Source organism: Vanessa atalanta, chromosome 8, assembly GCF_905147765.1.
Source record: "Vanessa atalanta chromosome 8, ilVanAtal1.2, whole genome shotgun sequence".
Lineage (NCBI taxonomy): Eukaryota > Metazoa > Arthropoda > Insecta > Lepidoptera > Nymphalidae > Vanessa > Vanessa atalanta.
This window is the reverse complement of record NC_061878.1, coordinates 7,453,940-7,481,137: the sequence shown is the minus strand read 5'-3', so window position 1 is coordinate 7,481,137 and position 27,198 is coordinate 7,453,940. Positions and strand designations below refer to the sequence as shown.

Genomic DNA, 27,198 nt, shown 5'->3' with positions numbered 1-27,198 from the left:
ATGGGAAGATCTGATGGTGATGGTGAGGTGATGAGTCCGGAGACAAACAGCGGAACTCTTGAATAATTACCAGCAAATCAACCACTTTTGATTGCAATATATAGTTATATTATTGCTATTATATGCTATTGAGGGCGGTTTGTTTTGTTTAAACTCTTATCGTGTTCTTTTTCTTTGTCACAGAGTTGATTTAAAAACAAAAATTAAATACATGAAAACGTAGTGGTGCTTGCCCAGATTTGAACTTGCACTCGCCGCTAAATATCGATGTGTTCTATCTATTAGCTATCTCAAAAGAAATTAGTTGATCAAGATTATTGCTCCCTTAAAATAACGTTGGATAAAATCCGCAATATATCGCATCTTAAATAATTAAATTGAAGCATATTTTAAAGTCTAACTTTTAGTTAAAAGAATAACGTATTTTGTTCTATAGTTATATTAAAATATCGTCAGCAAGTATTGGCAACTTTGGCATAGCCTTAGGCAAAATAACGTTGACAAACAACGATATAATAACCTAACCTACAAGTATTATTTATGGTTCTTTATAACTAGCTTTTGATACCAGCTTCGTTCGCATGGATTTCGGTTTAAGGAAATCTTCATCTTGTTAACATAAGTTTGTTGCCGCATGTGGATTAAAGATTAATGTTCAAAGTTGTTTATAAGCAATTTCCCTAGAAAACCAAATGACATTATATGTTTAGTAAGATCAACGTTTCTAAAATTTACATCCAGCTCACAGAGACGTGTGACGTCATATAATATAAAAAAAATATATTATCTTCTTAAGCATGTATACAGTCCAAATAAAAGTCTAACAACTAATATAAGTGTCTAATTTACAGAAACTCCGAATGTTAAATTAAAGAATAGGTTGGAATATAAAAGATTAAGGATTAATACATATATAGGTACCAACTATTTATTACAATTTTGTTATATAATTTGTAAATTAATCTTTCTTCTAAATTAATTTTGTTTTAATACTGGTAAGAAATTCCTTAAGTCTCTTTTAATTAAAGTAGGTATATCCCTCTCTTAATCCCCTAAAAGTAAATAAACTAGCCTTTGCCAGAATTTTGTTGCTCGAACGTCAATACCTATACGTATATTATATTAACACATATATAATTGTGATCGTATGTATGCAAATACATACCTAAAAAGTTCGAGAGCCTTTAAAAATTTTATTTCAAATACATACATAGCAAAGTCAAATAAAAAAAGAGTTAAATATATAAAATTAGGAAGCTAAAGGTTTTGTTTGTTTATTTAAATGATAAAGAATAAAGAATTTACGAGTACGAGTTCTACCGAGGCACCAGTGCTGCAGAAACAGCTCAAAGGATTAATGATGTGTACGGCGATGGTGTCGCAAAAGAAAGTTTTTGGCTTCAACGTTTTTGTTCTGGAAATTTCGACTTTCAAAACCAACTCTGTGGACGGCCGGAGACCAAAGTAGAAAATGAAGAATTAAAGGCAAAAAATCTTGAAAGCGAATAAATCACAAAGCACTTCATAGATAGCTGCAGGCTTTGAGGTAAGTGATAAAACTGTATTAATCCATTTGAAGCAAATCGGGAAAGTAAAAAAACTTGAACCATGGCCTCATGGATTGAGTGAATCGAACTTCGAACGAAATCGAACTCGACTGCTGTGTTACTTTGGTAAACCGACACAACAATGAAGAGATTTTAAATTGAATCATTACTTGTGATGAAAAATGGATACTCTACAATAATTGGAAGAGCTCGTCGCAATGAAATCCCAGCCAAATCCAGCCCTAAACGAAAATTAACTCAGAAAAAGTTACTTGTGAGTGTTTGGTGGACTAGCCCCGGTGTAATTGACTACAGCTTTCTAAAATCTGGCAAAATGATTATGGCAGAATCTATTGTCAGCAACTGCAAACCATGAAGAAAGGAATAGCTGCTTAATAACCAATTGGTTAATCGCTCTAGGCCACTGTTGCTTCACGATAACGCAAGAGCACACACTGCACAACAAACAACCACTAAGTTAGATGAGCTGCAATTGGATGTCCACTTTACTCCCCGGACCTAGCTCCAGCAGATTACCATTTTGTCTGGAATTTGGACAACTTCTTACAAGAAAAAAATTCAACTCCGATACGGCAGTCCAAACCGCCTTCAAAAAGTTTATTGATTCCTGACCCCATAGTTTTTTTTTAGTAAAATCAATGAACTACCGATGAGATGGCAAAAGTGTTTAGACAACAACAGTGTTTACTTTGATTAATTAAATATATTTTACAAAAGAAAATTATCTTTATATTCCCCCCGTACAAAACGCCAATTTCATATGTAAGGACCTAATATATAACTCTCATATATTATTATTTAATTTATAACATTTTTTAATATAGAAGTAAGAGAAGTTTTAAAAAATGAAAGAGTCTAAGTGTCAAAATCGTTCTCATACTACAGACTTACAACAAGATTTAACGAGCATGTTTTTTTTTTAATATACCTTTACATGGGCTTTGTGCTTCAGTAATATTGACCTACAGCTATTCTGTAGGTCAATACGGTTCAAGCACAGAGAAGCCTCGGGTGGACAGACAGACAAAGTTTCTTTCTCACCATCATAGTCACTCTCTTGGAACCATGCCAAATATTTCAGCCTATAAGCATGTTATACAAAATAAAAATATTTGTGACATTTTCAAGGCTAGGTATGTAAACAGCAACGATTTAAATATACTTTACGATTACTTAATATTATTTCCAATTCCAAAATTAATAATAACTAACTACGCAACTACGCAAAAAAGGTTTTAATTTCGTTTAAGCAGCAGATATTACGACAGATTTTATTCCTATATTATTTATATTATTACAGAATAATAAGAGGACTAACTAAATGTGATAACGGATGGTGTGGAAGTTCGCTGGAAACTAAATCACACAAAGTTTTTAATCATGAAAAGTTATTAACACGAATTGAAAACTGTTAGAACATTTCAAATTTTGAAACCTATGACAGATTTTTTTTAATTTAATTTAATTGTAAACTGACGACGTTTGTTCGCACGATTTACATTTGTTTTTTTTTTTTATATAGTCAGTGCGCCGCTCCCTACGTGGCCAGTAACTTTTTCTGCTCTCTAAAATGAATGTTTTGTTAAATCATAGCAATTAATAGATTACAATCAAGTATCCTCTTTATTTTTCTGCACATCTACTGGAGCTCTTCAAAATGAGACTATAATCGATTTTTTATGTGCGGCTATCGTCCCATAATTACTGGGACAAAAATCGGCTTACGCTATCAATAATATATTTAAGTTAATTTATATGCATATACACAAACTTAATTAAAATGAATATTTTAATTACAAAATTCGTTAATGTTTATTTGAACGCCTACTGTACGTATGCATTATCTAATATTAAGCTTCGACTTAAGCGTTTCATAGAAGTTACCTAGATAGTTTATAAGCTAGAGACCAATTAAGGCAGCTTATTTATCGTGCCAAGTTTTATCGTTACATAAAAAATGAGCAAACTTATATTGTTAAATAGATTAATAATTTATTAACACTTCTACATATATTATTTTTGAAAGGCATTTTCATTTTCATATTTAAAAATTTCGTATGCAATGTATTACCTCGCCACCTTATTTTGGACCGTGACAGTGACACAGAGAAAGGTTAATCTCCTGTTATTACCAAATATTGGTAATAGAAAATGATTTATTTTATTATTTACATTTATATAAACCGGGTAGTCATAATACTTTACTCCACCCCATGGTAAGTGGTAGTGGAGTCCAAACGCGAAGACGATCAGTATACTGGAGACAGCTCCGATGCAAACTTCTTCAAACCTATTGCTGGTATTTTATCAGAACCGCTAGCTTTCTGTGATTGTAGTTCTACACGCACATCACGGTATCTGATTTCAATGTCAGGCATTGTGTAGACATAGGAAGGTATCATAATAATGATTGTAATATGTGTAAGCATATTACACAGCTAATCTGCCGAACGGAAGGCCCCGAATAACCCTTGGAACCCCACCTTCCAGTCATCAACCGACACAACGATCTACACATGTGGCATGTGACATGCTCACATGGCATGTTGAGACAGCCTCGCAAGGTGGTTAGGCACGCTCCGGACCTTATACTTTATCACTGGCGGCCAGTGGAAAAACCGTTTCTTTGGGTCTCAGGGATATTGCCTTGCTAAACAATGGTTCAGCAGGTCGATATGATCTCCCCCAGAATTGGTTCACCAGTCTCCCCCACTGGACCACCACATTTCGCGGCATAGCTCGCTCAGGCACTAGCTACACGATGGCTGAAATCGAAACCCGGCTACATTTAGCCACTTCACGAGTTTTCACTATGCGGTGGCAACAAGCCAGGCATATGATTAACAGCCTACCAGAAAATAATTAATTAATTGTTTTAGGTATCAGCCAACTAATGATCTATTATTTTTTACTTCAATATAGAGTTTATTTTTTTATTTGAACAATTTCGCATGATAGTTATATGTGTGTATATAATTTTAGAAATTATTTATCCACTGCTGATTATAAGGCCCCCTCTCTGATGCTCCAGTTGTTACGGCAATGGCCTATTCATATCCGTTGAGTATGGTTTGGTGAGTTTTATATTATATATACATGTATTTTGTTATACAAATTCGCAATGTATTAAAATTAATTCTCAACAATTCCGTCACTCGTTGGCACAATTATTAAACAATAAAATATCTTAATATCAAAGTAAACTAAAGTAGTTTAGAATATTACATTTAATTATAAAAAACCCAAATTAGTAACGACAAAATTTTCTATTAAATACTCTGATTTTAATTAAAAATAAAATTAAATATATTCATTTTTAATATTTGTAACCGAGCTTTTATTATTTAAATTAAATATATTTTCTAAATAATAATATATAATTTATAGTTATTAGGTTAATTAAATTTAATTATATCTACGCATTATCCCTTATTAGACTCAAGCAGTGCTATTGTATAAAAATGCCTTACCTTCATTAAAAGTATGCCTTATACTATACTTGCCTTATTGCGTCCACTGGTGATAGGAGGGCTGGTTTATTTTTGCCCAGAGGGTCGAAATTGCGATTCAACGGAGTAATGCTGCTAGCATTTTTGCCACCATTCCACGTGGTCATTATTTATTGAATTGTTAACTATTTTTTGCTCTTATTTTTATATAGTTGAGTCCTATATATATATTTATTTATATGATATTATTAAATATATTGAACCAGTTTTGTTAAGAACGTTAATAAATTCGCTGAGATGAAAAATAAATTAAATACAAAATGCCTTAACGTATGATATTATGCATTACGACACGATTTTATATCATGAGATGTTCACGCATATGAGAGGCCATAAGTTGAATTTCTAGTGTAGTGCTACGTCGACATCGTTCTTAAGTAAAATTTTAATTGACAGAAGATGGCAGACAAGTAATAAAAAAACACAATTTATACATTTTTTATTCAAATGTTTACTTTGGATTATACGAAAATACAAGCAACAAACCTCCTTTTCCTTTTTCTGTGTACAGAATACATAGAATATTTATTCAAAAATATGTTAACCTAATATTTTCGTTACACTAAGGTTGCAAAAAAATTACCCACGTCTTATTGTTCTTCTTAATGATGCATGTTCTTTTTACATCATCGTCATTCGCTTGCCCTTTTTCCATTTATCTGGGTTCGTGTTGTTTTTTATAAATTATAATACTACATGAAAAGGGTCGTATCATTGTTTTTGTTTCACATAACATTTCATATAAAATATGTAGTATATTTAAATTGAAAAGACAGTACGCAATAATAATATTTGACACTACTAGACCTCGAAGTTGTAAATATAAAATAGTATCGCCTTAGTAGTAGAACTAGAGTCCTTACTCAGATATAAAACGATTTTTTGGATTTCTTATATAATTTTATAATAATATCCAAAAGCAAATCAAATGTCCCGTCAGAAGGTAAGACTCACTCATCAATTATTCGACCGCCAAAAAGGGATATTCTGTTTCTCATGTTCCGGTTTGAAAGGTGTGCGAACCAGTCTTATTATAATCAAATTGAACATGATATTCTACTCGAAGATCTCCTGGTTGGCAACGCTTTGACAATGGAATGAAAGGAACCGGGCTTAAGTTGATATATTTACAGTTCAAATATCAATACAAAGAGGTGGCCACGAAAATAGTTTTTCTTTGGTAGGTAGGTATGTTTTACTGAGATCAGGAAAGCTTTACAGTTGCGCCGAATTTCGAATAGAAACCACGCAAAATAGATAAACCAAAGCAAAAGTTCCTCTTTACCACGTTTCATATGGTTTAAAACGAATAAAAACAGAAATTGGCAGCTGTTACACTATCTAGCACTGTACGGAAATGTTTTTAAAGAGACAATTTATATGGGCATACATTAAGAAGCCTGATACAGTTTATTACATTTAGGTACGCCAAATGGCCATTTGTTTTAATCAAATATTATAAATACTTTCAGAACAGAGCAATGTTTATATATGAGATTAGTAAATAAATTAATTTAAAAAATAGTTTGAAAATATTTTTACTTTTTAATTATTTTATTTTATATTTTTGCTTCAAATTCACTTATAAATGAGGCTCATAAATGAGCCGTCTGCCGTAAGTGGTCACTAACGTCCACAAACATATGATCTGTGAGAAATATTAACATTTCTTTATAATTTCCCTAATTCCCCACCAACCTTGGGAGCTAAGATGTGATGTCCTTTGTGTCTCTAGCTACTCCTTTTTATGTATGTTATTCAATGAAATAACAAATATTGATATGTTATACTTTTCAATAATAAAAAATAAACTTAATAATTTCTATTTATGTTTCTGCTGAGTATAATTTGTTTATTTGGAATATCTCTTTTCACTAATAAATAATTTAATGTTTTAATTAACCTGAGGCTTTAATCCTCAAATAAACTGTTAATTATTCAGCGTGTTTAGATCTTGTAGTTACTCTGATTTTATGTATTCAATCGCTATTATACCTATTTTAGTTTAGTGTTTATAAATACCGTTTTTTATCATTGTCATTGCGGCTTGATAGGCTTTAAAAATATTTGATTTGCTTACTAATATGTTTCCATCTATCTATGGGTCTTTAAATGACCACTGTTGGACATGGATTTAATAAATTGATATTATATATTTAATAAGATAGATACTTCCATAATAACGCGACGCAAACTCTGAAATGCTACACTCTCTGTATGACGAGAGGAGTTCTTCGCCTAGCTATGAGGTATTAACGGCCTTACGGGTGCTATATTTTACTATAAGTTTTCTGTATTCAACGGTACAACTTATCGTTAAAGTATTTGCTTCCAGGGCGTCAACTACCTTTTACATTCAAAGTTTAAACATTTGTTACTACACTATTTGACATTTTCGCCACGTTATGTTATTCAATATTTTTTATTCACCGATTGAATATTATCAAATTGTAGAAAAAGAAATCAAACATGTGCCAGGATTTTAGAATATTTGCGCCGTCTTTTAGTACGTATTTTAAATGCACAAAATTTCACGATAGCTCGACGGTGCCATATCTGCAAAACGCAAATTTTATACAATGCAATTTTAAAATGAAAATGTTCAAGTTACTTTTTGTTCAATTGTACAGTAATCATTTAGAAGTATACTTAATAAATTAGCTCACTGTGTAACACACACGTCAGTCGGATCCAGTGGACATGAATTAGCACTGACGTTTGGCTTATGGAGTGATATCGACATTTGACAATTCCTAGTGACCGTCAGGCACTAGTAATATTTTACAAAGCGTATGTACACATTTTGTGTGGGATGAAATAGATATTAGTAAGAGAAAATTTAGGACATTAAATGCGATATTGAGCACAAACAGTACTCAAAGAAAATATTGAAAAGATAAATGATACGTGGAACTCGGAAGAGACAGTTTAATTAATTTATGATTTCTTTTCACATTTCGTGTACTTTGATTTCGTTTTAATTTATAAGTAAGTAGCATAATACTTAAGTACTTACAGACGTTGGGTGACAAAATAATCCAATTATACATATATATTTCAATCAATTTTATGCAAACACATCTAATCGCATGATAGGCTATCCAGCAGTCGTAATATCCTAATATATAACGGCTATAAATCTAAAACGCGCTATAGCAAAATACTGTAATTTAAATGCAGATTTACTTTTTATAATATAAGCAATAAAAAGTAAATACATGTATTACACTATATCTATACATATGTAGTATATATATAGTGTACTAACTAACCTAGACCTAGACCCGAGGAAGGACTTTGTTTTAAGCCTTGAGAGGTCCAAAGGGGTAAAATGGAGATTTGTGTGGTTAATAAATTTTACGCGGGTAAAGCCATAGGTTCATCTAGTATTTTATAAAACCAATATTTTGTGAACTTTACGCAATAACAGACGATTCTAACTTTCGATTCAGCAGACAGCATGTCGAAAGTGAAACAGTGTAAAAATACTATGTGATTCTTGACGTCAATAGTGTAAAAGTGGCATAAAGGCAAGTATAAGAAACAAAATAGATCCGAGTTTGAGTTTATTTATAAAGCAGCATAGCTCTGTTGTGAAATTACTTTAAGATTTCAAAAGAGATTAAATAAAAGTCAATAAAATACCTCTTGCAAATCATTTTACTACCTAAAACAATATTTCACTTCTCTAGTCTTCTTCTTTAACCACATATATTTCAGTCATTGATGTCCTTTATTTTTTATTTACGTAGTCTGATCACATAGACTATAAAGCAGGTCGTTAGACAGCAGACATTAGGGCGGGTTATGCATGACGGTTTTGACTGAGTATCAAACCAATGAAACATAATTATTGCAAATGACATTACGCTAAAACTGTCGATTGTCTTGGGCAATCATTATTTTCCTGTTACTTGTAATAAAAATAGAGTAAAGAAAATATCTCTCTTAGCTAGATATCGATTTTATAAGAACTATTTAAAGATTGATGAAGGAACTTTTTTGAAACTTTTATCAGCCATGCGCGCTCGACCATATGTGAAACCGAACCGTGCAGGCGGGAACTGACAAGCAAATATATAAATGTCTCAACATACAAATAGTTTGAGTTTTTTTTACCTAGAAGACTTTCGAATTTATAATATTTTATGAAATATAAGTGAAACATTATTTCTTGGAAATAGATAAACAGTGGGTTCCTACGCAAGCATTAACAAGCAACTTTAAATGCTTTACGGACTTACATTTTATATATTCATTTTCTATTTTTGCTTTTATTCTAATTTAAAAACTACAGAAGTATGATAAATAATCAGGCAACGAAAAAGATTCCTCTAATATATTTTCCATTGATAAATAATTAAATATTTACAAAGCATTATATTATTTACACCAACTGTCTGCTAACATATTGAAAAAAATAATAATCAACGCATTTTCACGCTACAACGTATAGCAAAGACTTTTAGATACGAGACTTATGTCGTCACTATGTAATTAGTATATGTAACTTTGAAACACCTGAAAGTACGAATAGCGTTAAGTGGATATGTGTTTTCAAACTTTAACTCACTTTAACACACTCATGCAATAACTCTTAGCATAAAGTAAAACATCTTTTTAATAATTCGACTATTTACATTCACGTAATATCTAATTTATCTTTATATAATTAAATCGCTTATAATTAATTTTATAATTAAACAATTATTTTGTACATATCTATTCGTTTTAATTATTCACGGATTACTTTAATTATTCATTATACGTATTATGATTGGTAATTACGTACTACACACTACCGGGAATTTGCATTTATTTTTAATATTGTATTCGCTTCTGTCGCTTTACTATAATGTGCGCGCGCTGCATCCTCCTTTTTTATAATCTGTGATTGTTGTGTTGGTTTGAAGAATCAGTGACCCGTGTAATAACAGACACAAAAATTGTTCGGAGTTTGTATACCTTTTTAAAAAGTACATATGATCATCTTAATGTTTTTGATTAGCTTGTTTGACAGTACGCCAGAACGAGTATAAAAACTATTAGGAGATATACAAGGCTATAAGTCTTATTTACTAGTACTTAGTTCCCAAGGTTGGTGAAACATTGACAATTTAAGCTATAGTTACTATATCTTATAGCGCCACAACGGACGGCGTTGATCGTTTTTTAACTCAAAAATATTTCTTTATCTTATTTTTTGAACGTTCTAAGGTCAATTAATCTTTATTAAAAAGTCGTGTAGTTAGATCATTTTTATTGATAAAAATGCATTATTATAATATTTATGAGCATAATTATTGTCGAATGGAATAATGAATTACTGTAGATATAATTAGATTTTTTTTTGAAAAGGCATTCATGCATTTGCAAGGCATCAAGACACCTATTTAAAAATTTTCAAAGTGTGTAATTTTTTCAACCTATTGAATTTGGCCCGATGCTTTAAGCATACAATGTTGTTTTTTAAGTTGAAAAAAAATAATTCATTACAAAACTACCATATACGAATATTTGAACTAACATGAATTAAACCTATTTTGTTTTTCGTTGTGCTTCCCAAACGGTCGAGCGATTGACTCCAAAATCTAAACAATTCTAAGTCTCTATGAATTCGTACCGAATGCCGTTAACTTGGATCCCAATTTGTTCGTTCTTGATATAATATTGTTCGACAAAATTTTATTTAAATATGTATACACCCACGCCCGGACATCTAGCTATAAATAGTCAGAACTGCTTTAGGGCCTCAAAACGTAGAAATCCGAAGAGAACTTGAGTTTTAAAAATCGATCTGACAACATTAACTACCTAATTTTCATTTTGATTTTCAACGGTAATTAATATTACTATCGTTGAAAGTAAAACAAAAAAAATATAACACGTGTAAAATTATTAATTTTGGCATAGATTATTAATAGTCATAACTTTTCTCTTAATGGGAAAAACTGCGTTTGTAAAGCCGGAAAAATTTGCAGTTCAGTTGAGATTAATTTTCCCTGGCGGCTTGCCATAGGGAGAAAATTGAAAAGTTCCGATACGAACGCAATTTCTGACTCATCGCCCTCAAATAGAACGATTTCCTTGATTGGTTTGATTATCGAATCTTTAAGCTGTAAACCTACCAGTTACATTAATTACAAATAAGTGCCTACTGTAGTTTTTGTTGTTAATTTAAAAAATAGCTTTACTCATGTGAATTTTTCACAATTAATTGTGAATTTTTCAATTTAGCGTTAGCGGCTAAATCCTAAAGTATGATAAATAGCAAAAATCTCAGAACGAATTCGATGAAAAAAAAAACTGCCTAATAGAATTTTTGAAAATTCGATATTCCTAACCAGAAATAGAGCCAACGGGTGGATAATAAACAGGTTTAGAAAAAAAAATACATGTATATGATTAAAACATTCTATAATGTCACTAATAAGGATTACATTCTGGGAAATAATTAATCTTAAAGTACCTAATATGTATTTGTAATTTATAAACTACCCGTATCTTGTTCGAGGTGATTCTCAATTTTAATTATTTCTACACATCCCTGCCGCGTAATCGTTTGCATAACAATATGTTTTAATTTAAAAAATTAAACACCTTAATAATTTTGAAATTCTGAAATCGTATCTCATTTGTAAAATTTTGCCAACCAGTTGTCAGTGATACGCCATTTTGATACGTATATAATTGTTATAGTCAATGTCGCTTATCAATAAAGAGAAGAACGACTTTCATAGATTTATCAAGCAGGTTGTTGATAGGCATGGTAATATTCGCTAACGAATCAGCTATGGTTCGCGATCCATAATTTGGGAAATTTAAGCAGTATAGTCTTTATATTGCAGAGTTAAATTCTTTCTTTATACTAAAAACCTATTCAAATTCACAAAAAACGTTTTAAATTTTCATCATCAATAATAATAAAAAAGGATTTTACTTTCCTATAAAAGATCTGCAGCCTTTTACTATCAAATAACAAAATATTGGAAAAGGTTCTTCTTTTGTCAGTTTCAGCTGGAAAACGCCGAGATTAACGATTCTCAGGCTACGTTCTCACTACGAAATATTTTTAATAAAATATTAATATATTATAACCGTAGCTACGAAACCATAAGAAGCATCGCCATGTAAAAGTTCCGTGTCAATCAACTGTTTAAATTATGTGTCATTTATCAAAAACAAAATATTTTTTACTCAAGTAGACTCTTAAAAGCGCTTTTGAATCGCCATGTTAGTGTTGAATTAAACGTAAAGCTACCATTTATAAAAGTATTAATAGATTTATACGTATATTTCTCATTTATAATTTTACCTGCTTAAAGGAGCTCAAACACTGATTGACTGACTAGCAGTCAAAGTGTATATAACTTAAAATTTTACATACGAGCTTCTAAAGATGACTTCTGAACCGATGTCGATGTCGATCGCGGAGAATAGCCAATTGCGCAGGAAATATTACAGTGTTTGTGTGCAAACCCAGGTGCACTTTCTATTCCTTTAATCTCATAAACTGATGACACGCTTGGAAAGTCTAGACACAGTTCCAACGTCTTTATCATTTTATTAATTCTTTAAGAAATAAATATTATTAAAAAAAGAAAAAATAACGAATGTTGTGTTATTTTATTATTTAAGAAACATGAAAGTGCCGTGGTCTTAGGTCTTTATTTATTTACGCGAAGCTTTTTTCTAGCCGCGGCTTTAGAAGAAAAAAGAGAGCGGATGGCTCTGCTAGCAACCTAGAGTACTGAAAGTCTACACAGTGCAATGTTTTATTTCGTTAACCACTAGACATAAAGACATATTTGCCAAGCACAATAATGTTATATGCAAGGAAAATAAAAAATATATATATCCCAAAAGTCATTTCCTGTTATCTTTTTAATAAAAATATAACGAGATAATAATGTCAATAAATAAAATTACTGATATCATAGGTCAAAGAACTAGGTATCTTGGCTTTTGGCAAATAATAAAAAATCCAATTTATTCGTTAACCTCTTTTGGAAAATTTCCAATGCAATGCGGTACTTGGTCGTGACCAGGAATAGAGTCTATTCAAATTAATTGAACGTATATTATTTATGATATTATTCAAAGTATTGTACAATATTCAAGTAAGCGTAAAGTGGATAGGTGACTATATAGGTCTTAATCGTCCTAGCCTGCAGAACTTTTTCAATAATTTAAATATTACAAAAAATCACTCATTAGACATCTTGATGTAATATTTTTTAATATTATGCCCCATGTGTGTCCGACCAATCTGCTTTGGAGCAGGTTGGTGGATTAAGCTGCATACCTTCTCCTTAAAAAATAGAGAGCATTGGTGTAACAAGGAACAAATACAAATTAATTACTCCTGGTTCTTGACTGCAGTTAGTAACTCTTTTATTGGGAAATGTATTCGACTTTATAACAGCGTTCAAAGTGCCTCTATTGCCAAATTGTAAAGAAACGTTTGTGTGCAAAAGATTATAATACAATGAATGAGTGAATAAGAGTATAAGCTCATAGTTGCACACCTTGGGAATGAAACGATCGGCTCCTGAGTATTTCTTTGTTATATTGAATATAATATGGGTTTACATAATAAAATATTTCGGTTTTTCTCAAGTCAGGGTATTTTCTTTTCCAAACCGGTATTAGATATTTTATCTTGAATTATCCAAACGGTATGACTAGTATTAAAAAAAATGATGATGGTTGAAAAGCTAATGCTTAAACTTTTACAAGCCCTAGTTTTTAACTAGGGCTTGTAAAAGTTTAATTTTTCGGAAAAAAAAAACATTAAAAAGCTACTGAATATAATTTAATTTATGTAAAAAAAGGGAAAAGAAATTAGTTTTCTGATTTGTTTTTGTAAATAGAGGCGTATTATTTTAAAAACTTTGTCACTTAGCCAAAAATGTATTAAATATACTTAGTTGATTTTAGAAAAAACACATATATGTTCAAATTTCAATTAATGCGGTGAATAAAACAGCTGAAAGTAAACTGATTCAAGCACTGACATAGACGAATAACAATTTGAGGGAAAGTGAACTTAGCGCCATGACAGTTGGTAACTAAAATATTTATAATATTTACCCTACAAGCTTAAGCAAATTTGAAATAGAGTAAAGTAGTTTGATGCAGATTACTATTAAGGTATCAACAAAATGAATCAAAGTAAACCTTTACTAGGATTAGACAAATAACCTTAGGGTTCTATCTCAGCTTCAATATCAGTCTCTATCAAAACATCATTTCCGGCGCAATTGTATTTGGCCGAAGTAAAGGAAACTGGTGGCGGCGGTTAGGTTAGAGAGGACTTGTAATGGACTCAATAGTAAAGTGCACTAAAATTAACTTACATAGTTCCAAATGACTTAGATACAGTCTTTTTAATACAATTGAGTGCAAAATGGGCCAAACGATAGGTACAGCATATTATTCCGAAATACTTAAGAAAACAATTTTAAACATAGCTCAAATGACGGAAAAAAATTGTTTTTTTATATATACATATAATAAAATATATGTAAAGACTATATATATAAGTAACTATATGTGAAGACGATTGTGCCGAATCGTATCGTGGGACCCATCGACATAATTATCATATCAGGTTTAATAATCATAATTTTGCGAAAGATACAATTGTTTCAGCGAAATAACGTTACACACCTTTACTACTATTTTTAAGGATCTTTAGAAAGCAAAGAGTCACAACATTTAAACAAAGTATAGGTACATGCTCTAAAGCTCTTCAAACAATAATTTACTCCCATTTTTATAAGTTTAAAATTCTTTGCTACTGATGAAGATCTTATAAAACGTGAATGTAACCGGTGAAAACGTTATTATTTCATTGTATTTTATCGAATTACTATATATGTATATATATATATATATTTATTCAGCCCAGGGCCCCGTAGATTCAAAGGGACCCCAGCTCAAGTCAAGTCAAAGTTAAAAATAAACGATAATGCAAATTAATCCATAACTTCATTAAATTAAGCAGATCGTAAGTCCAGCAATTAATCAAACCCATTCAATTAATTTAATTCAAGTCTACGTTCAGATATGTCTTAGATGGGCCCCTAAGTAGTGTTAACTCAAGGCTCCCTTAACTTACGGTCCGGCCCTGTACGCATAGATATTATAGTGCACAAATGTGTGTATAAACACAAGTGCACTTTCTATTCGCTTGCTCGTATAATCCGATAGGATGGTAATCCGACACTTTTGAAGAGACCCTTTTCTTAAGTGCTTTCCGAGGTCGATATAGTAACATTCATATATTATATATTACAGTCCAGTCAAAACAGACATTTCAAGAAACAATAATTCGCATACACCTGTCTTATCATAAAAATATGTTAGATTTTTTTTTCATTTTTATTATTAGCTGAGATATCAATCACTACAAATTTCGAACATATAACCATAATATGCTACCACGTCCAATAGATAGCCGTATATACAGGTGACCTGTAAAAAAATGGATTGTTTTAAATCTATGGTGTGTAACTTGCAAAGAGATCTTCAAATTAAATAGATTCTACAAATAAGTCTGGTTACATCACCTTAAAAAAATATTACATTTGTTTCATATGCTCACATTACCCATGGGCCTGTTACCGCTGCTTGAGAAAAAGTCAAAGGCTTTTTTTTCAAACATCCTATAAGGCATGCCTATGACGCAATATGAATCCTGACTAGCTAAATATGTTTTTTTTTTCTTTTAAGTTTACCTAAATATAAAAATCTAATATTCTGGTTTTTTTAAAGTTAACACCTCTAGTTAAAAATCAGTTCTTCACTTGTTGGCACTATAATTAACAAAATAATTTGCGGACTTTTTAACTTTATAACCGTTATATTTACTTTATAACAATATAAAGGTTATATTCAAAATTCTTTAAAAGTTATATTTGTTTTATGATTTATAATAAAGCTATAACCGTAAAAATATACTACTACTTGACAAGGAAGGACCTAGCTACCTACCTTACTTTGGTAAAGTGAAGTGAGTTATTGATTTTATCGCCGTTATATTCATAAACTTACTATTAAATCATTAAGTCCGTCACCGTAGGTCTATGTTCTATATTATATTGACATTGACATATTTATTTGTGTTGAATTTTCAATTGTTGACATTTGTCATTTGACATCCAATGATAAGTGATAATTTATTGTGATAACAATTTAGAAATGTAATATATTTAAAAAAAAACACGTGTAGTTATACCTAATCAATATTACATAATAAGACAAGAAAATAAATTTTATATTAAAATTCATTTTATTTAAAGAACAATACATACTCTTTTCAGAAGCTTTCCTATTTATTTACAATTTTCATAAATTGCGTAGTGTTTTACCATATAAGCGTAGAATAATTTCCTTCTTGAAACATATTTCAGTGTGTAAAAAAAATAAAAATGTCATCCAAAACATTCCAAGGTGTTGTGGATAGATATAATGGGGTGACCGTGGACTCTCACGAAGAACCATGTGATCCAAATCAATTTTTAAATCAGTTGTTAGGTGACTTTATTTACAATTTTATATTTGTAAAATAAAAGTAACACATTTAAATATATTTTATTTTATTCTTTTATTTTAGCTTCTATAAAGGAATGGGAAGAAGAAAATAGAAGATGCATTTGGTTTAAGATTTACATCAATGATGCAGCCCTAATACCAATCCTTGCAAATGTAAATATTTGTTATTCGACAAACTCAATATCTAAAAGGAAGTAGATTTATTTTAAAAAGCTAATGGAAATAATGTCTATTGTTTTTTGTTCACTAGACAATGTTTTTTTAATCTTGTAGAATTAAACTTCCTTGGAAGCAGTTATATAAGACAAAGCAACCAGAAACTAATACATTTTTTTATAATGATATAATTAAATATTTTCAGGAGGGCTTCAACTTCCATCACTCAAGAAATGACTTTGTTATGATGTACAAGTGGTTACCAAAAAACAGTACAGCTAACTTACCACCAGCTTGTCATACAAATCTAGGAGTTGGAGGTTTAGTTTTGAATGACAAGAACGAAATGCTTGTAGTGACAGAAAAGCATTTTGAATATCCCCATTGGAAACTCCCTGGAGGATATGTTGAAAGGGGTAATCTTTTTTTCTTATATAATATTTGCAATCCTTAACATACTAATAATACAAGAATAAGTTAGATCTGTTTTTAAATTTCTTTCCAAACACATATAATATATATTTTTCATGCCATTATTGTGTTGCTCGCACAAGATATAATTTGTAGAACCTTACTATAGGTTATTTCAATTGATACCCACATATATGAGTATGTATTCACATGTTTTTTTAACTAATTTGAAAAAGTGGTGTGGTAGGAAATGATGTGGAAAGTGCCCAGTGCTAGGATTTATATATACTTATGTATATATATATATATTTTTTTAAACAAAATCATATTTATTTATTAAACTTATATTATAATAACAAATGTCTCTTTATTATTTTCAGGTGAGGACATCAAGGATGCAGCCATACGAGAGGTGAAGGAAGAAACTGGTATTGATGCCATTTTTGAATCAATGGTCACCTTGAGACACACCCACAATGCAATGTTTGGCAATTCAGATATTTATGTTGTAGTTTTATTAACAGCTACCTCAACAACAATAACAAAATCAGAGTTGGAAATAAAAGATTGTAAATGGATGAGTGTAGATGAGTTTTTAAATCATCCACATGCTCATGAATTTAATAAATTTATTGTTAGCCAAGCACTTGATTTAAAGGAAAGAGGAATTAAATTCAATCTTCAAAAGAGTAATATTACTGTTGGGACGTGGACAAGAGCTATCACCTCACTTACTATAGAAAATATTTCAAAAATTTAAAACATTTTACAATTTTTATTAAACATACTAAGAAGAGTAATTAAAAATTTTAAGTAATTTGCTACCTCAATAAAAATATTCGCAATTATATTATATGATATCTAATTGGTTACAAATATACAGTAATTTACTTTTATTTAAAATGTAAGTGTTGTAAATATCGTAAAATGTTAGAGGTGATTCTAATTATATAGTATCTTATTTAATAAAAATTAACAATTTGTTGGCTTCTAAAAGAATCGACAATGAACTGTGATCATATATTTGTAATAACTCCTGCTTGTTAATACTAGATGACTATAAAAATTAAAATATTTAATTGTCTTTTTTTTGTGACAACTATATCATTAGATAAAGCAAGAACTCAATAATCAGCAAAAAATTTGTTAATGTTGACATGTTATTAATTATTTATTTACAAAATGTACAATTCTAATACAGGACACATACCTATATTATTATTTTGCAATTACTTAATACCAAATATGGGTAATTCTGTTTTTGTGATGAAAAACAAAGTGAAACTTTAACATTTATTATAAAGGCAGGTATCAACCTGTAACTAGGCTTTCTGATAGTAAATGGTCTGCTCATAGATATTGACATTGTAAGAATTGTTAAAAACTTCTTACATCACTAACGCACCAGTAACCTTGGAAACTAAGATATCATGTCTCTTGTGTCTGTAGTTACACTGGGTCACTCACCCTTCAAACTGGAACACAACAATACTAAGTATTTATTGAGTGGGTGGTATCTACCCAGACAGGCTTGCAAAATTCTACCTTTATTTAATAAAAAAAGTATTTCTATTATTAAAACAATTAGTAATTTTTTGCAATTAATGTGTTCTTGCAGAACTAAGATATACCTTTCAATGTTACAGTAATTTATTAAAAATTAGACATTTTGTATAGGTTTTTAGATAGATGGTAGGAGCACATATACAGAAAAAATATTTAATATTGCCATTTAATAAATAAAAATTCAAATAGAACAAGTATAATAATAATGTTAATAATCTATATAATACAAATACAGTTTTAAACAGATGATTTCATTAAAACAATCCAGTATTATAAAAAGTGCTTTATAAGACTATAAGCTCTCTTTCTAACTAAATGGTTTCACTTAAAAAAAATTTTAGAAGATGCAATTGGTTTAAAAATTAATAAATTTACTTGTCTGTGTTTTGAGACAGCAAATATTCTATATATTTTGCATCACATAAACCATTTCCTACTAAACAACTTTCACCCAATATACACATTGAATCAGCATATGCAGGTATGCAGATATTTGTGATTAAAATTTTATAAATAGCAAATTATGCTTTAACCCTTCACAGCTAGTCTAAGTCAGGAATTGGTGCACTTTTTCTCAAACCATCCCCTTCTTCATCTGAAGTATCAACATCAACATCTCCTATAATAGATTTAAGAAGGCCACCAAATATAGAATTAGGATTTTTGTCTTGCGGGATCTCAATACCAAACCAAATTCGTCCAATGGTATCTAAGTACACTGAATAATTTGGATCACGTTTTATACTAATAGCATAACAGCTTCTTAGGATTTTAAATTGAATGACATGTTTCCTGAAAATAAAAAAAAAATAAAATGTATAAGCATCTAATTAGTCAAAAAATATATTTTAAATACACTAAGATATTATTGGTTTACTTACTGTTCAATAGCACGTAATAGAAACCATAGAAAATTTAATAATGGGAATAAGTATGGTGGGCCTTTGTCATTTTTTATAGTAGGGTGTGATCCTGTGTATTTGTTAAATGCTTCTGTGGCCATTTGAATATTACGCAAACAAAGACACTGTAGAACAGCTTGGGCAATAAACAAATCTATTTCTGATTTGAGTCCTTTTGTCGTATGAAGCTCAATCAACATATTAGCATAAGCCGCTCCATCACTTGAGTGTAGAAAGTGTCTATGTGCCGATGTAAACTTCTTCTCCTGCCAATATATTTCAGCAATTTTCTATAAACAGAAAAAAAAATTTGGTGAATTTGAAAAAATGAGTAATTAACACACCAATTCCAAAAAATACATACTATGTTGAGCTAATTTAGTAAAACTTTATTTGTATGATTTTAAAATTTTCATAGCAAATTAGAAAAGCTGGTTTATCATCAATATATAAAAATACAATTATTTAGGTGTAAAAATTTAAGGTATTAATTACCTTAAATTACTGTATATTAAAATGAAAGTATGAGATTTTACTTATAACGAGATACATATAGCATGGAATAAAAATCATCAATGTTTACAGCATAAACTTCAATAAAACCTCTTGTCACAGCATATAGTCTGAGGCAGTTCAATAAAGTTAATATAATTCTTATTTCCTTGTTTGTATAATTATTGTGCCAAAATATATGTGTCATTGGATTTAGACAGTGCACTTGTATTTGCGCATAAATCTGAATATTGTATCACATGAAGTTGGGCGGCTCTTTTTGAGAATTGTGCTGTTGCCAAAATCATTCAGGAGTTGAGATTGAGTGGAGAGTGGAGTTTGTATGAGGTGAAAAATTATAAATTTCATTTCATTCCCAACATCAACCCCTATTCAATACAAATTAGTTGCAACATAATCTGAACTGTTTGACTCACAAATAAATTTAATAAGCTTAATAAAAAAACAATGTTCATGCTAAATGATTTTAATTACTCTTATAACTGTATAACGAAACTGTTAATTTAGCAAAATATGATAACATTTTATAGGTTATGATGTTATGTCTTATTAGAGTTGTGACATAGTAAATTTTATAAAATTACTTTAGCCTTACCTTGTGAAGTAAAGGATGTCCTTTTTTATTATTATCCATGGACCATTTCACAGCATTTGTTAGAAAGGTTTCCCTTTCGGGAATACTTGAATTCATCTTTTCAAATAATTTTGATATTTTATCTATCCATTCGTGGCAAGGTTTTGTTTCTGATTTTGTTAAAACTTCGATTAACAGAATTGCTAGATCTGCTCCACTGCCTTGTTGATCGCGTTGTAATAAAAGACTTGAACCTTTATACAATAATTGAAGCAAATCGGTATACTTCTTTTGACTTAGATACCTGAAAATATGTAAATTAAAATTGGTCAGATAGTGTACAATTATATTAAAAATATGTTCTTATTTTATAGATTTACCTGAAATAAAGAGTCCTGTACATTTGATGTGCTTCATAATATTGACCCGAATTCACAGATGCTTCGAGCTTATCTAGAACTCGCGATACACCTCTTTCTCCTCTTCCAGCCATAATTTGTTTTCGAGATAATATTATTCCTGAGAAAATCTTTCACATCACTTATTTTAATTTACGTCTTCACAAAAAGTCACTTTACCACATGAAACTTATTCTTTCTAAAATTTATTTCATTGGTTAATAACCAAATAATTTTAAAATATCTATGTTTAATGAAAAAGCTATATCATATAAATGTCAAAAGTATTTAAATTTGTCTAGAGTAAAGGAGAAAGAAAACTGTTACAAAAGACACCTAGATGAGGCCGGTTAATACTCGTTTAGGAATAGATAAAATAATATATTTTTGTACAGTACAATAATTTAATTCTAATATAATAAAACTAAAAAAATGATATGATATAGATTTATCGATAATGAATATGAGAGAATAAAAAGGGCTTAAAATTTAATTTAATTTTATGGCAAGAAAAATTGTTTGTTTTGCAAAAGTATATTTTTTGTGACTTTTTAGTAGGAAATAAAAAAAAATTAAAATCAACATTTTGAAGTACTTTTTCAAACATAGTAGAAGATCCTATTAGCTTATAGCCTAACGTTGGCGGCAACGTGTGAACACTGAAGACATTGTAGGACGGCAGATGCCTTTGAAAAATTTATTCGACCCAGCAACACACAACGTTGGCGCGAGCTGCGAGTGTTGCCAATGCTAATTTCCCGATCCACACGTTGAGCGAACTGTATTGGGACCAAAGTGTAGATCGACGTAATGATTTGAACAAAAACCAACATTATTGACATTAGTGCTGGGTCATTTCAGATTTTACGTAAAACGAAACGAACCAGTTTTTTACATTTACAAAACAGTTCTTTGAAAGGGTTATAAAAAAAACCGGTTTGTTTTCATAGGTTCGAGAACTTAATATATTTACGATACTTTACTACTAACTGATTACTTACTGAAATAATGTATATTCAACACTGGAGTCATATTATATAATTTTGAAAATAGACTTCGATTTTATAATTTATTTGGATTAATTCTACGTCACGCACTTATTTGCATTTAAAAAAACAGAAAGTTAAGAAATATTTTTAAATTATTTGTAATTTCAACTATTACGGCTGAGGATTACCCGATTATAAGCAGTTAATACTAAATCTGTAATAAAAAAATAATAAGCGTATAAGGAGCCTACGAAAACTTTATTTTTTGTTTCGTAATTTTTTAATTCTTCTACAAACAAATTTGAATTTGTATTTCTGTAGGAACAAGATTCAAATCCAAAGTAGTTCTTTATAACTGGTTTAATATTCATACAATAATAGTCCTTACAGCGATCAAAATAAAGTGCTTAGTCAGTTACGCGTGATCGGAACCAGTTCGCGCAGCGGTACCAAGAAACAGGTTTTTCGATTTAGTCTATTCTTCTACAACCAAATTTGTATTGTATTTCTATAGAAATAAGATTCATTGTAGCATATTCGTTACTTCAAATCCAAAGTAGTTCTTTATAACTGGTTTAATATTCATACAATAATAGTCCTTACGGCCATCAAAATAAAGTGCTTAGTCAGTTACGCGTGATCGGAACCGGTTCGCGCAGCGGTACCAAGAAACAGGTTTTTCGATTTAGTCTTTTCTTCTACAACCAAATTTGTATTGTATTCCTATAGAAATAAGATTCATTGTAGCATATTCGTTACTTCAAATCCAAAGTAGTTCTTTATAACTGGTTTAATATTCATACAATAATAGTCCTTACGGCTATCAAAATAGAGTGCTTAGTCAGTTACACGTGAAAGGAACCGGTTCGCGAAGCAGTACCAAAACGACGGCCGCCGGTGCCGAGTGTCGTCTCGTTCGTTTTAAATCCAGAAACAGTTCGTTCGTTCTTTTTAAAGTAACTAGTTCTTAAAACCGTTTCTGAAAAAAACTCCCAGCACTAATTGACATTGACAATTTTTGACAGTGTTTTTCTTTTTGACTTATTAATAAAAACTGTATCGCTAGTTTAGAGATAAGTTTTAATTTTTTTAATTTATTAATAAGTACTTTCGTTTAATTGTATCAATAGTAGTTTAATTAGTCGTGGGCAAAGCAAGAGCACAATTTTAATAAGGAAATATTGCATTATTTTACATTTTATTAGAAATTTCTGTTAGATATTAATATGTTGAAAATAAAAAATTTAATCGTACATTTAAAAAACACAAGGTAAAAATAGGTACATTAAAAAGCTATTTCGACCACATATAGTTTTTAAAAAACAATTAATTAATTTTTTTTATTCAATTTTAGAAATACTTCTTGTACTAGATGTCCACAGTGCAATTACTCATTACATCACAATGGAAAATTTACTGGAGAAAAAGATAGATTTAACGGCGTTACTGTTGATTCTACAAAGTTACAATGTAAAAAAGAAACATTTTCGAAAATTTTAGATGGTATGTAAACTACTATTAATTTGCTTCCACATTTATAATTTTAAGTTTTGCCCTTATACCTGTTTATTTACGGTAACCTATTAAAGTTAGCAATAATTAAAGTATATTACAAAACGTAAATAACAAACATTTGCATAACATAAAAAATCAATTCTATTTGATCAAATCTAAATTCTTGGATCTTTATCATTTTATGATATATGATTGTGTACCAATTAAATTATTTTAATTTTTATGTTAAATTTATTATGCCTTTCTTAATCAAGCTCAATATGATTTAGAATATGTATAATTTCAATAATAAATTGATATAATTATTATGAAATTCAAACTAAATAACATTTTATTTTAGTAAAGATTCCTGCATCTCGAAAAAAAAAACAAATATAACCAACTAATATAATAAGGTCGGAAAATTTAGGCTATTATTAAATTTGTCCATAAATACATTTCAGAATCACTAAAAAGTTGGATTATTGAAGGCAGAAGATGTATATGGTTCAAGATCAACATAACTGATTCGGCATATGTTCCTATGTTAGCCCAAGTAAGTTAACATTATACTTTTATGTGTGTTGTATAAGTAGATAGATTTTTGTTAAATTATATTGGTATTCTTAGAAAGGTTTTAATTTTCACCATGCCAGAGATGATTTTGTGATGATGTACAAATGGTTGCCCGTTGATTCAGAGCCTAACTTGCCTCCGGCTTGTCACACAAATCTGGGTGTAGGAGCATTAGTATTGAATGGAAGAAATCAGTTATTAGCTATATCTGAAAAGCACTATGATTACCCACATTGGAAACTTCCTGGTGGGTATGTTGAAAGAGGTAATTATGATTTATTTATTGTGTATTTTATTGAAAGAATATGGTTTTGAGTATTTTAAAAGCATTCTAGGCAAATGGTTGTGCACCTAAAAATTTGCATAGATCAGTTATTACTATTAAGAATATTTTATTAAGAAATGAAAGTACATCATACATATGAAGCTTTTTAAAAAGTGATTGTTTATGAATCTTCATAAAGAGGAAAAAAATCTTTAATATTTTTAAATACTGAATAAACGCATCTGCAAGCCTCCCAGTGTTGTGTTAGACACTTTCCATCAGGTGAGCTGCCTGCCCGTTTGCCACCTCATAGCATAAAAAAACAAAAATATACTCATGAGGTTTCATTTGCTTTATACCATTTAGTAACTTATATTTTAATTCATTTTTCAATAAACATAATATGATTTTAATATTTATTACTTAGGTGAAGATATAGTAAAAGCTGCTCAAAGAGAAGTTAAAGAAGAGACAGGAGTTGACTCAGAATTCTTATCTTTAATAACGTTCAGACATACACACAATATGATGTTTGGCAATTCAGATATTTATATACTCCTGATGATGAAAGCTTTATCGGAGAAAATAACACTGTCCCTAAGAGAAGTACAAGATTGCAAATGGATGAATATCGACGAGTACAAAAATCATCCACATGTTCATGAGTTCAACAAATTGGTAATCAATCAAGCCTTGATGCATAAAAATGACAATTTAAAACTTGACATACAAAAAAGAACTGTGAAATGGTCGCAGTTTACGAGAGAGATGAGCTACTTAATCGTTGAAAATTATGACAATAAATAGTATATTTTATTGTGTTATATATTATTTGTTATTTGAATAAATTTTTATTATATTGTTACTCCATTTTTTTTATAAAATTAGAGAAGTTTTTTTTGTTGTTTTGACAGTATTAACTACATTTGATACCTATATATTAGTATAAGATTTTGTGGACAAATATGCTTTATTGCACACAATATGATTACAATTTTGGGTAGAGGACTTAAACTTGCAGTGTAAAAGTGTGGAAGAGTTTATATAAATAAATTAAATGAATTTACAATATAAAGTATAAGTATATATGTGATAATAAAATACATAATAATATATGTATTTTTAGTAATCGAATTATAGAATATCGTTATATATTATACAACAACATAAAAAGTCCGTGAACTAATAAGAGTGTAAAAATTAAAATAGCCGAAATGAGGTGATTATTTTGTTTCGATTACAAGCAGTCCCAGATCCTTCGAATCTTGTGCAAAATAAAAATTACGAGATAAACAAGTAACCACATATATTTCAAAGGGCTACAAATAAGCATCTACTTGGTATTTGAAGATATTAAAAGATTAGCCATGTCTAATGTTGACCAGTAAGAGTTTCACAAATGTATGGTGTGGGCAGTAATTAGTAAAGTATTTGTATAATTAAATCTTTCAAAGAGTTTCTATTCCCGTAAAAGGGGACATGGGCTTTAGTCGGAAGGACAATTACCACCGATATTTCTTTGAGAAAATAAAAATACTGGAAATTTTGTAAATAGAGATGATTTTCAAGAGAGATAATTCAGAGATTACCAGTTGCTTTATAATTAAAGATATTTAAAATCTAAAAGAGATTTTATATTAACGTTTCTCATATGCAGTTCCCTTTTCATTCATACTTTTAGGAGATAATAGAAGTTTTATATGTGCCAATTTATTCATGTACCTACTTGTATAAATTCGAAATGGCATGAGTTGAGATAAATAAACAACTTTGACCTTCAATTAGCGTGACATCATTGGTTATAATCTAAAGAACCAATAGCGGATTCATCGTGGATTCTTGTAAAAATAATTTGAATGTCAGCAGAGCTGTTATCAGAACTTTGAAAGTAAAATTAAAGCCGATGTACTTATGTAGTTGAAAGATCGAAAGAGCTCGGTGACTTTTATTGAAATTAATGCTTTTAAAATCGTATAGATGCGGAACAATTATATACAGTAAGCGAAGTCTTACCCGTAAGAAAATGATATTTATCACAACACCGTGTTAAGAGTATATAAATATTTACCTTTTGACCCCATTTATTGTTTTTATAACATGTTTTTCTGTTGTTTATTACGTGATAAAACTTATAGCTTTAAAATATTGTTTTTGTATTGTTATTTTCTATTTTTTGTTTTGTTAAGGAGGAGCAAGTCTTTCTCGTACAAGTGTTTTCACACTTAAAAAAAGGACTTTCAAATATAAACGTATTTTATGTACAATAAAAAGTATGTGAAAGGATACGAAATTATTATAATAATTTCATGTGTTATATCATAAACTTAAATAATGATATACCTATTACCTATTTTATTTAAGAACTGTTTCTAGTGCATAATATAGCAGATCTGTTAGCAAGTAGGTATAGAATAGTTAGTACTTAGTTTATTTATACTCCTCCTGCTACAGGAATATTGTGTAGCTAGTTCAAATGTGCATGTGCAAAACAAAAGGGCTAGGACAGCACTTTTAATAAGTATTTAAATATATAATTTTAATTGGTAAATAAAGGATATAAAAGCAAAGACTGTAACATTAACTTATGGTTTAAAAAAAATCAATATAATTATCGTTTGTACAAATTGGAATTACCTAATTAAATTATTTATTTCTTAATATAATTAAATAAAATATATACTTTCATAACAATTCTTATAATGTACAATCTTGAATGCA

At 29.8% G+C, this 27,198-nt stretch overlaps 3 protein-coding genes across 3 annotated transcripts; 2 read left to right on the top strand and 1 right to left on the bottom strand.

The window, feature by feature from the left end:
• Positions 1-16,258: 16,258 nt before the first annotated feature.
• On the top strand, positions 16,259-18,825 carry LOC125065818 (nudix hydrolase 8-like). Its single transcript, XM_047673654.1, has 4 exons — positions 16,259-16,618; positions 16,698-16,789; positions 16,998-17,208; positions 17,584-18,825. Exons 1-4 carry the CDS (start codon positions 16,513-16,515, stop codon positions 17,961-17,963), a joined length of 789 nt encoding a protein of 262 aa, XP_047529610.1. The 5' UTR covers positions 16,259-16,512; the 3' UTR covers positions 17,964-18,825.
• Positions 18,826-18,917: 92 nt separating this feature from the next.
• LOC125065817 (Golgi to ER traffic protein 4 homolog) lies at positions 18,918-21,369 on the bottom strand. Its single transcript, XM_047673653.1, has 4 exons — positions 21,139-21,369; positions 20,780-21,062; positions 19,651-19,961; positions 18,918-19,561 (listed from the first exon to the last, which is right to left on the bottom strand). The coding sequence occupies exons 1-4, from the start codon at positions 21,249-21,251 to the stop codon at positions 19,312-19,314; spliced, it is 957 nt and encodes a 318-aa protein (XP_047529609.1). The 5' UTR covers positions 21,252-21,369; the 3' UTR covers positions 18,918-19,311.
• A 1,806-nt stretch (positions 21,370-23,175) lies between these two features.
• Positions 23,176-25,307, top strand: LOC125065727 (nudix hydrolase 8-like). Its single transcript, XM_047673513.1, has 5 exons — positions 23,176-23,415; positions 23,500-23,648; positions 24,104-24,195; positions 24,270-24,480; positions 24,908-25,307. Exons 1-5 carry the CDS (start codon positions 23,372-23,374, stop codon positions 25,285-25,287), a joined length of 876 nt encoding a protein of 291 aa, XP_047529469.1. The 5' UTR covers positions 23,176-23,371; the 3' UTR covers positions 25,288-25,307.
• The last annotated feature ends 1,891 nt before the right edge of the window (positions 25,308-27,198 follow it).